Genomic DNA, 12,038 nt, shown 5'->3' with positions numbered 1-12,038 from the left:
GATGAAATGGTGCCATTTTTTGTGGAGAGATGTTATTTGGGTAGGAGAACAATCTGGTATTTTCTCAAAATTAATGAAGGAATATAAAATGCACTTGCTTCACAACCTGAAAATATTGCCAGAATTAAAGATTTGGTCCTGTGCTCACATAGATGATTGGATGGGGCTGAAATTTGGAGGAATGTGCTAATATGAGCACATGAAGGAGTGTGCAAAATTTCAACTCATTTCGATAAGCTAGTACTTCCTTCACAATGCCTTCTGTTTGACAAAAAGTTTGAAAAATTGCTGAGGAATTGGCTAGGCAAATAAAGTTGAATTTTGTCATCAGTCAATTATTTGGACATAAAAGAATGCCCAACAAGTTTGGGAGCAAACAAGATTAGATAGGTGGCACTTCCTTCACAAAATGCCACTCTGGACAGAAATGAAGAATAATTATTGGGGGATTATGCTTGGGCTAGGACAGGAAAGTTTGGGCATATTTGAGCAACATATGACCAAAAAGAATTATTAGAATTATTTGGGAATTTTTGGATGGACAGAAATATAGGTTGCTTCACAACCTAGGGCAGACTAGGTTATTCCTTTAATAGAAAAAGGAATATTCCTGAAAGAAAGAAATTAGGGTTTGGTCATGGAGTGGAGTGACATGATCTTGGCAAGGTTTTGAGAAATATGAGCCACTTGGGAGGGGGAATGAGGATGATTTCCCAGGTGGCAAGGCCACAGAACCACTCCAAAAAGAAAAACAGAGCAAAAACCAATTAAATTAAAAGAAAAAGAAAAGGGCCAAAATCCAGGCTGTTACAGTAACGGCGCCAGAAATTCTCCTTGATGGTTGTTGCTACTACGTCGGTATTTCCCCAAGAGGAAGGGATGATGTAGCATAGCGACGGTAGGTATTTCCCTCAGTGATGAAACGAAGGTTATCGAACCAGTAGGAGAACCAAGCAACACAACGTAAACAGCACCTGCACACAAACAACAACACCTCACAACCCGACGTGTTAAAGGGGTTGTCAATCCCTTCCGGGTACGGTGCCTCAAGATAGGCAAACGGACGGCAGGTAAATTATAGTAGATTGATAGATTGAACGCCAAATAAAATAAATAGAGATAAAACGCAACAAGGTATTTTTGTATTTTTGGTTTAATAGATCTGAATAAAAATGCAAAGGAAAGGTAGATCACAAGGCAAATATATGAGAAAGAAGACCCGGGGGCCATAGGTTTCACTAGTGGCGTCTCTTGAGAAAATAGTAAACGGTGGGTAAACAAATTACTGTTGGTCAATTGATAGAACTTCAAATAATTATGACGATATCCAGGCAATGATCATTACAAAGGCATCACGTCCAAGATTAGTAGACCGACTCCTGCCTGCATCTACTACTATTACTCCACACATCGACCGCTATCCAGCATGCATCTAGTGTATTAAGTTCATGGAAAAACAGAGTAATGCAATAAGAATGATGACATGATGTAGACAAGAGCCACTTATCTATTGCGGCAGATACGGATCCCATCTTTTTATCCTTAGTAGCAACAATACATACGTGTCGGTTCCCTTTCTGTCACTCGGATCAAGCACCGTAAGATCGAACCCACTACCGGGCACCTCTTCCCATTGCAAGATAAATAGATCAAGTTGGCCAAACAAAACCCAATATCGGAGAAGAAATACGAGGCTATAAGATATCATGCATATAAGAGATCAAAGAAACTCAAATAACTTTCATGGATATAAAAAGATATAACTGATCATAAACTCGAAGTTCATCAGATCCCAAGAAACACACTTCAAAAAGAGTTACATCATATGGATCTACAAGAGACCATTGTATTGAGAATTCAGCGAGAGAGTAAGAGCCATCTAGCTACTAACTACGGACCCGAAGGTGTACAAAGAACTACTCACGCATTATCGGAGAGGCACCAATGGAAGTGGTGAACCCCTCCGTGAAGGTGTCTAGATTGGATCTGGTGGTTTCGGACTTTGCGGCGGCTGTATGAATATTTCGTCGACGCTTCTAGGGTTTTGGTAATTTTGGGGTATTAATAGAGCAAAGAGGCGGTCCGGGGGCACCCAAGGTGGGCACAACCCACCAGGGCGCTCCAGGGCCTCCTGGCGCGCCCTGGTGGGTTGTCCCCTCATTGGGACTCCCCCCAGGTGAAACCAGGGCCCATCTGCTTCCTTCTGGCCCATAAAAAATCATCGTGGAGTTTCGTGGCATTTGGACTCTATTTGATATTGATTTCATGCGATGTAAAAAACATGGAAAAAAACAACAACTAGTACTTGGCACTATTTTAATAGGTTAGTACCAAAAAATGATATAAAATGACTATAAAATGATTATAAAACATCCAGGATTGATAATAAAACAGCATGGAACAATCGAAAATTATAGATACGTTGGAGACGTATCAGACCCCTCCCCCGCCTACCAGGTGAGGGACTATGCCGCGAATATGGCCAGTGGCTTTGGCCTTATCTAGGATGACAGCAAGGGCATCAACGACCATGTTGAACAAAAACGGCAAGAATGGGTCGCCCTGACGGACCCCATAGAGAGTGGGGAAGTAGGACCCAATCTCACCGTTAATGTTCACAGCGGTCCGACCGCAGGAGACGAGTTGCATAACTCTGGTCACCCACCGATCATCGAAGCCCTTGCGGCATAGGACTTCCCGAAGGAAGGGCCAATGCACCGTGTCGTAAGCTTTGTGGAAGTCGAGCTTCAGAAAGACCGCACGATTGTGCTTAGACCGGACTTCGTGAAGGACTTCACGGAAGACCAACACCCCATCCAGAATAAACCGCCCTTGGATGAAGGCAGATTTGTTGAGGTGGGTAACAGTGTCCACAAGAAGGGTCACCCTATTAGTGTACCCTTTGGCCAGGATCCGGAATATCACATTGATCATGGTGATAGGCCTAAACTGGCGGATGTCAGAGGCACTCAGAACTTTGGGGATGAGGGTGATGACCCCATAGTTAAGACGCCCAACATCCATGGATCCTGAGTAGAACTTCTCGAATAGGGCCATGACTTCCGGTTTGATAGTTTGCCAGAACGTTTTGAAAAACGTCACTGGCAGTCCATCCGGACCCGGGGCCGAGGAGGGGTTCATACCCTTAATGGTGGTGAGGACCTCGTCCTCAAACAAGGGCGCCACCAAAGCGGTGTTTGCCTCGACAAAAACCAACTGGTTCACCGACCAAGTGTCGGGGGCCAGTGAGGCCCCACCCCGAGCGGTGGGGGGAAAAGGGCTTTATAGAAGTCGTCGACGTGGACACGGATGTCCGAGGGGCGGACAAGAGGGGTATCTCCATCCCACAAGCAATGGATGGAATTTCGCCGCCGCCGCCCATTGGCAATCGCCTGGAAGTAGGCGGTGTTGGCGTCCCCGCGGAGCACCCACCGTTGGGTGCCGCGAAGCCTCTAGTATGCCTCTTCATCCGTGTAGATGGCCGAGAGCTGATCCTCGAGATCATATCTCAGCATCCACTCATCCGGGGAGACCCCGGAAGTGTTGGCGCGGGTGTCCAAGGCTTGGATAGCTGACATGAGGGCCCACTTGCATTCGCGGAGGTCCCGACCAAGGTTAGCGCCCCATCCCATCATGAATTGGCGCGCGAGCTTGGCACAGAACTGCCACGAGTCAACGGCGGACATGGATTAGTGAGGGGTAGTGCGTGCGGAGATCCACCTAGCCACGACCGCCTCCTGGAAGCCGGCCTGGTTGACCCAGAAGAGCTCAAACCGGAACCGCGGCTGGATGGGGGGCGCTTGTCGACGGTGGAGAGGAGGAGGGGAACGTGGTTCGATCCAATCCGGGTGATCGCACGTAGTGAGGCCAAGGGGCAACTAATCTCCCACTCCTGGGAAACTAGGACGCGATCCAAGACGGATCGCGTCGGATCTACTTGACGGTTTGTCCAGGTGAACCTGGCACCCGTCTGTTCTAGCTCGCGGAGGCTGAGCTCCGCGATACAACAGCTGCATCCGGGGGAGGTTGATTCGGTCATTGCTCTTCTCATCCGGGGAGCGGATGAGGTTGAAGTCCCCTCCCACAACTACAGGGAGGAGGGAAGCAGAGATCTTCTGCTGCAGCTTAGCTAGGAAGGTCGGGGAGCGACGCTGATCCGCCGGTCCATAAACGATCACGACCTCCCATTTGAAGATGAGTGCCCGCTCAAAGATCTCCATACTAACGAAGAATTCTGCCCTGTCCATGCCGCCCACCTCGAAGGTGGCATCCTTTCCATGTCTTTGTATCTTTGTTGGGCAATTTTGTCCTACACAATTAAAACAAATTCAAATGATGCAATCACTTGATATGATACAAATGATGTGCACAACTTGGGACGTGAAAACGAACTTACATAGTCGGATTCCACGGTTCCACTTGGAGGTGCATTGCGAACTTGTTCCAAGCAAGCAGCCCAACGGCTACAAATCGTATTGATCACGTCCCAACGACCTTGGAGTGACCGAAAGATCCGTGGTGACCTATTGAGATGCTTCGCCATCATGCGGAAGTATTGATCTTCGATTCTTTGCCAATACCTCTTGGAGGTTTGAGATGTACCCGTGCAAGCATCAAGAGACACCGCACACCAAGCCTGGATCAAGATTTGATCTTCTAAGATTGTGTAGTTCTTCAATCTCACGCTTTTTTTGCTTGCACTTTATCATACGCCCACTCATCTACCTCCTCCACTTCATCTTCACCACCGTGATCATCCACGCCACCCTCCATTTCATTGTAATCGAAATCAGCGAACGGGGCTTGATCGATGTCGACGGCGTTGGTGTTCAACAAGTTCACTAACTCGGCAGTGGCATTGTTAGAACCACCGCTACATTGAACGACATCAAGTCACGAGCTACCACAATGGCGAAAAGCGAAGCAAGTACAAGGGATCTAAGATGCATACCTTCCGACCATTTCATCGAACACCTAGCCTGCGGTGGAAGCATTGCCGTTGAATGGCATCGTCGGGGAACATCTTGCCGGGGCGGAGGGAGTGGACGAAGGCGCCATCCTTTTCGTAGGAACCTTCTTGCACTTCACGCCCAAAACTTTGCTCACCTTCTCCGCCGGCGGCCAGGCAGATCACGCAGCGGCGGTGGCGCCCGGCGCGCGTGCCTTTCCAGCGGGGCCAGCCGGATTGCCGCCCTACACGACAACGTTGCCCTGCCGCTTGCGGGCAGGCGCGATGGTGCCTTGGGCGACGACGGGGCGACATGACCGGCGACGAGATCCACCAGAGGGCATTGTGCGTGCGCGATCGACCTCAACGGGGGACGGCTGGGAGGCTTCCATGGCGGCGAAGAATGGCTGGGGAAGATGGACCAGAGCGGGCGGTGGCGGGGCAATGACGGCCGAGGAGGGTTCGGGGAGTGGGAACGGTCGTGCGGAAATTTCCCTCGCGCCAAATCTCGCTGCGGATAGGGGGGCGAGCTCGGGTCAGCCTCCCACCCCATGAATCTAAAGGTTGAGGGCGAACTTTTGCCGCGCCCCGCAAAATTTTTTACTGGTTGGACGCGTTTGCGGGGTCTACTGGGGCAGAATTTTCCGCGCCAACCCGTATTTTTGCGGTTATTTTACGGGTCGTGGTGTTATACGGGGTCTGCTAGAGATGCTCTAAGGCATGCAGTTGTAACATAGATAAGACTCATGAGAGGCACAGGTAGAGGCGGAATCTTATTTGGCGCTTAACGCGTCAAAGACATGCCTATTAGTACAGGGCGCCCTCTACCTATCCCGCTAGGTTCTAAGCGGGCTGACCGGTTTTGGGAACCTTCTAAAAATACGGGCCCTCTTCTTCACCGGTTTTGGGAACCTTCTAAAAGGGTTTCTTCGGTTTTGGGGGCTAAGTTTTCTCTATTTTTTGTTTTCACTAGTTTGTGTTTGGTTTTGTCGGTTTATTTATTTTACTTTTTATTTTATTTTTCATTTTAATTTTTTGAAACAAGAATTGTTTTTTCGAATCCATGAACAAATTTTCAAATCCACCAACATTTTTAAGTTTTGAGAAAAACTTAAATGCTCAAACATTTTTTTAAATCGTGAATATTTTTCCAAATTTGTGATTTTCTAGAAAAAGCAAAACTTTTTCAATCTTGTGAATTTTCTGGGAATTTGTGCACTTTTCTAAATTCGAGAACATTTTAAATTCATGAATATTTTCTCAAAATATGAATTTTCTAATAAAAAACCTGGAGGGCCAGTTTTTTTTCTAAACTAGCAGTGCTTAGTTTTTCTCTATGCAGTGAGCGAGCGAGCAAGTCTGGCGAGAGAGGCTAGTGCTAATTTGGTCCTCGACGCACTACTTTTCGTGCAAGCGTCGAAATGCCAATTAGCGCTCAAAGCACTATGGAGGACCTCTCGAGGTGGAGTACTTCCCAAGGCTGAACGAAAGCGAGGTGGTGGTGGACCGAGCCTGAGAGCATCACCATGAATAAATTGGTGCCCAAAAAAAATTTAGGGTAGGAAAGAGAAGATTTTTGGGCACCATGACTGTTGTTGCTCTAACAGGTGATGAAAAAGTGGTGCCTTATTGATTTCCTTCTTCTCTTGTACTCCAAAGTTGCATATAGATGTTGAAACAAAACATGTCGTGATAGACTTTGTGAGATCACAACACAAATAATGAAACAACATACCAAATTCAAGGTCAAATCAACTATTCAAAATCAAGTTCAACATATCAAGCTGCAAGAATTGTGCATTACAACCACAAACAAAAGTGCATACATGAATACATAGTTGTGGAAAGGTTGGCGGGGGAGCAACCTTCTTCTTATTGTTTTGGCGGGAATCACGACAGGGACCGTTGCGGGTCTGACGGGAGTAGCGGTGAGTCCGGCGACAGCGGCAATCACACTTGAGTGACCTTCCATGGCAAATTGGTGGCCGATGAGGGTCGCGGGTTGGAGGAGGTTGGGCGATGGGAAACTTCCGTGCGACGATTGGGAGTTCGCGCAGCCGATATCGTATTTTGCGGCAGATGCATGGATTCTGCAAATTTTTAGCACTTTGGACTGCACCAAAAAAGTTCCATCACCACTTGCGAACAACGCATGTGTTGAAGCAGTGCTTTTGACCCAAGATGACCTAAATCGTACACCCGAAAAAAAAGGGACCTAAATCGTAGTTTCTGGGCATGAACGGTGTTTCTCTGAGTCCTCGACAACGCGGCGGCGCAGGTGAAAGCAAGGACAATTCCGTGCAATTGCGTTGGTTCACGCATGTCCAGGCTCAAGTTACTATCTTCATGTGCGTGGCATGGCCCGTGAGGCAGGTGCTTATGTTTTAGGACCGTGAGGCAGGTGCTTAATTGTGTGCGTGTGTGTAGGTGTGCGTGCTCTCTCGCTCTCTCTCTCTCTCTCTGTGGACGGATCGATGGGCGTAGGACATGCATGCCAGAAACGGACGGCGGATCGATCTTACACGCCCACCTCCTGGGATGGCACTCTCGCCGATACCTCGTAACCAATAAACCAATCACCACGCCACATCTGCATGCAATATGGCTACATCACAATGGAATGCATGAAAAAGGCGTTTACAACGGATTGGCTGAGTGAGCCAACACATGAAGGGCAAGCAACATCTCTTGACTTCTTTTTGTATGCAAGTTGTTGCTAAAGCTATGCTCCTTAAAATAGAGAGAGTACAAAGGGCACACGGTTGGTCAGACGGATGAAAGTGGACAAGACATTCGTGAACCAAATCCTCAGTTAAAGTTAAATTCTATGACGAAAACCTATTTTTGTGGAAACTATTTTTAGGGCCTCCACAGTCTACACATAGGTGCATTTTTCTAAAAGAAAAAAAAATCCTTGGCCACTAAAAATCTTCTAGAAATATATTGACTTAAATTACTCGAAACAGGTTTGGACCCTGCTTTGTATAAAGCAAAGTAGCAAACCACATGTCCATTCATCAAGTTTAAGTGCCGGAAAGTTGAAAAGATAAATAAATTTATTGAGGCAACAACATAAACATGCCAAAAAAAAAAGAAGAGAAAAAGAAGATGATGCATGGCTCCAGGGAGCCGGACCAATCATGAGCCTAGCCAATCCATGTCCATTGCCTAGAAAGTGAATGTCTATGTTGAAAGGAGGTCATAAATTTAAATATGCATGCCATACAAAGACATGCCTGATCACTATCTTGTTACACATCATTACATGGTTCAGGTCATCGTCGTGAACACTAATTAGAAGATGCGTCTCCTCCTATCTGTATGGTTGGCCTAGGCCTCTACAAACTGTCCTAGGTCCGGAGCCTGCCATTCACTCTCAGGGCCTCATGGACAATGCTCCATAGAAAGCGGACAACAAGACATGAGAAAAACTATGGGTCCTGAACTGGTGAGACGCCACACAGGGTACACAACCCATCAATAGGGCAACACAGGGGGCAAGAATGTGTGTCCTCAGACCAAAACTGTTGCACCGGTTGAACACGTGTTCCGACTCGCTACGATGTGTTTCATACTATATTATATATTGGTATTTATTTCTCGAGCACTCTAAAGAAGTATCTTGAAGATCATAAATTCCATTTGGTGCTCAAGGTCCATGAAGCTATTTAAAAAAAAAAACCACATTTCAAAGTTTTAAAGTTTCAAAGTCACACACACACTGACACACGCACATACCCGCACCCACCCCTCCTGGCCACTTTGATTGACTGAGACGGCCATACCGCCCGTGACACGTCCGTTTCTTTCTCGCAGTCGCAAGCAGTCTCACTTTCCGTTTTCGGCATGCCGGGCTACTCCAGGAAGGAAGCAGCCACAGTCCTCCTCCTATACTACACAGCTGGTGCGGCGACTGTCAGCTGCCGGGTGCGTCCATCGCCTGCGCCACACGGACTCGTCTCTTCCCCTTTCTCCCCTCCGTCGTCCCCTGGCACCGGCCACTCATCCCCCACCTCGATGAACTAGCAGGCTCATCCCAGGGGAGATCACGCGCGCCCACCCACGATCCGAGGAAGCGCGAGGAGCTAGCAGCGGGTTGAACTCTGAAGCAGATCGTCAGCCAGCCGACCGGCGGAGCAGTTGGATCTCACTGGCTTCCTCCACTGCAACCACGTTCGGCTCGAGTAGGTCACGCTCGATCCAAGGCCCAGCAGCCCCAGCTGATTTGATCATCAAGAACGTAAGTCCCCCAAAACCCCAAAATTCCCCGCTCTACTCCCCCTTTTCTTCAGCACGCTGGCTGAATTCGTCCAATCCAGCGTACGTAACAATAAATCAGCTTGGTCTGGTACTCTGGTCTGATGTCTTAAGAAAAGAACCGAGAGTGGCTGAGATCTGAAAACTGAAAGCGTGGTTTTGCTCCTTTTTTCCTTGTCTATTTCGCAAAAAGAAAACAGGGATTGGGCAGGTTTTGGTCTTGATTAGCTCCAGGTTATGGTCTAAATTGTTGTTTTTGGTTTATTTCTTTTCAAGAATCTACACTGCTTCAGCACGTTTAATTTTCCCAAACTCTAGCCCATACAGTACATAATTTAATGGTAGAGAAGTTGTTAATTCCTCATTCATCAGTGTCACAGAAAAAACGAACAGTAGTTGGCACAGATAGTTATCATCACATTCTCAAATAAAAAGAAGATAGTTATCAACTTATCATTGTTCAGAATCTAGCAGTTGAGCCAAGTTCAGAAATGAAAATGTGGCAGCACAAAAAAGGTGCCAGACCTACACCGCTGTGCATATCTTGAGGATGATAACATATTTTAGCCAAGCCTCTGGTCATTCAAGGCACACGAGGAAACATGTATTCAAAGTTTCAAACATGCATGTGACTTCAAAATTTCAGTATAAACAGAACAGTCTATAAGATTATTCATGATATTTCTTAACACCCTGTGAATTCAACTTAAACCCGTGAGACGAGTCTAACAAAACTCCGGTAAACATAGCATTGCTATTTGAACTTCCAGGGACATATGTTTCCGTAGTACAATGTCAACTGACCTGCTGTGAAGCTAAATAGTTTTGCTCTTATGTCTATTGAAAATGCAGCACAATCTTGTTCTGGTTGACACACAGATCTGGCAAAAGGAAGCTAAGCCGGTGTCAAGCTGAACAATGGCAAGCTGTTTCCCCTGCTTGAGCGCCAGGAAGAAGGAGGTCCCACGTTCTGCCCCAGCCAATCCACACACCAGCAGCGTCCCTGGCGCCGTGGCACGAACTTTCTCCTTCGAGGAGCTCGCGGCGGCGACAAGAAACTTCAGCGATGCCTGCCGCATCGTTGGTCGGGAGGATGGTCTTTACAAAGGCTTCCTCAAGAGCATCAATCAGGTGACGATCCAATTCTTCTCCTTTTACTTGTTAGTTTCATATACGTGCGTACCATGACGAGTTGACAACATGATCAATGTGAGGGAAAAAATGATTGATCAATCAACATCTGCATCTGTAGGTTGTTGCTATAAAGCTGCAGCATGCAGTTGATCCAAGTGGATCATCGGAGCAAGATAATGGAAAGTTTCTTGCCCTTGCGCTGATGATGAGCGGGCTGCGCCACCCAAATATTGTCAATCTTATTGGCTTTTGTGCGGATGGCCATCACCGGATCTTGGTTCACGAATACATGCCATTTGGTTCTCTAGAAGATCACCTCCACGGTAAGTAAGTGCGTACGTGTGCTATTTATATGCATGCCAACAATCTAGCTACAAAGCTTATAACTGTGTTCATGATTCGTTTGGTTAACCACCTGATTTCATTCAGAAAAAAGTTAACCACCTGCTCTTGTGACCATCAGATTCATCTCCAGGCAAAGCACCACTGGACTGGAACACGAGGATGAACATTGCCGCCGGTGTGGCCAGAGGGTTGGAGTATATGCACGACAAAGGTGTCCTCTACCGATGCGTCAAAAGTTCAGACATCTTGCTTGGAGACGGCTACCACCCAAAGCTGTCCCAATATGGACTGGCCGAGCATGACAAGGGCTGGTGTACTGGTATCGCCATGAGGACGACATTGGGTACTACGGCCCCCGAGACCGCGATGGCCGGGAAGCTGCTCCCGGGGTCGAGTGTTTACAGCTTCGGTGTCGTGCTGCTGGAGATGATCACCGGGCGGAGGGCCATCGATCACACCCAGGATGCCATGGAGCATCGGCACCTTGTCACATGGGTAAATTAATTAGCCATGGTTTTGGGATTCTATTTGCTAACTTCTTGTTTCGCCATGAACGATCCGAGTGATGTCGTGTACTGATGTTTGTTGTTGGATCAGGCCCGAACAATGATGAAGGACAGGAGCCACTTCCGCCGGATGGCAGACCCGGCACTGCAGGGACGATATCCGTCCTTGGACTTGCAGGAGGCCCTCGAAGTTGCTTCGGTGTGCACCCACGACAGTCATGCCATGAGAGCACCCATCGGCACCGTCGTCACGGCTCTGTCGCGCCTCGCCTACGATGTTGATCCACCCGAATCATCACACCACGCGGCACCTAATTAACTTAGGAGGTAAACGGTGTCGTGTCATCTAGATGTGTCGATCATGATCAAGTTGCTTGATATGCTATGAACTGTGACCGGCAATAAGTTGTGTTTGTGATCGTTGCTTGTTCTAGAATAACTAATGCTTGGCCTGCATAATTAAGAATGTTTAAAACACACTCCTGTGTAACTGCCTAACTGGCAGAGGTTAATTGCCCAAGAGTGGTGGATTTGGAAATTGTGTTGGTTCCAGGGGTGGAGTGAAGTCAGGACATGAGCAAGAACCAGGATTAGGCAAATTAGCAGACGCATTGTCAAGGCCCATATTACTAGGGTAAACATAAATAATTATGCAGGCAACCCCATTTATATATAGACGCGGCTCAAGAAATAAATCCCTCCGTTGTACTGTAAGCAGTGCTAAGTGTCAAATCACGCTGAATGTTGAATGCACCATCTGCCACAACGCCTTACCATTTCTGACCGATGAATTGATTGGGCGGGATTAAACTTGAACTGAAAACAGAAGTACAAACAGAGAAAGGCAT

The 12,038-nt window shown here is 47.4% G+C and overlaps 1 protein-coding gene across 2 annotated transcripts; it reads left to right on the top strand.

Moving 5' to 3' along the window:
• The first annotated feature begins 8,852 nt into the window (after positions 1–8,852).
• Positions 8,853–11,669, top strand: LOC119337725 (serine/threonine-protein kinase PBL27-like). Of its 2 annotated transcripts, none has more exons than XM_037609885.1 (5): positions 8,853–9,188; positions 10,085–10,336; positions 10,458–10,662; positions 10,803–11,179; positions 11,282–11,669. In XM_037609885.1, the coding sequence occupies exons 2-5, from the start codon at positions 10,124–10,126 to the stop codon at positions 11,507–11,509; spliced, it is 1,023 nt and encodes a 340-aa protein (XP_037465782.1). In that variant the 5' UTR covers positions 8,853–9,188; positions 10,085–10,123; the 3' UTR covers positions 11,510–11,669. The 2 variants fall into 2 exon arrangements, with proteins under 2 accessions (XP_037465782.1, XP_037465781.1); XM_037609884.1 differs by having other exon boundaries at positions 10,058–10,336.
• Positions 11,670–12,038: the final 369 nt, after the last annotated feature.

This window comes from Triticum dicoccoides, chromosome 7B (assembly GCF_002162155.2).
Source record: "Triticum dicoccoides isolate Atlit2015 ecotype Zavitan chromosome 7B, WEW_v2.0, whole genome shotgun sequence".
Lineage (NCBI taxonomy): Eukaryota > Viridiplantae > Streptophyta > Magnoliopsida > Poales > Poaceae > Triticum > Triticum dicoccoides.
This window is presented reverse-complemented; position numbering and strand designations above follow the sequence as displayed.

Coding starts and splice junctions, on each gene's coding strand:
- LOC119337725 (XM_037609885.1), top strand. CDS start 10,124: ATGGCAAGCTGTTTCCCCTGCTTGAGCGCCAGGAAGAAGGAGGTCCCA. Junction 10,663..10,802: donor TCTAGAAGATCACCTCCACG/GTAAGTAAGTGC, acceptor TGTGACCATCAG/ATTCATCTCCAGGCAAAGCA. Junction 11,180..11,281: donor ATCGGCACCTTGTCACATGG/GTAAATTAATTA, acceptor TTGTTGGATCAG/GCCCGAACAATGATGAAGGA.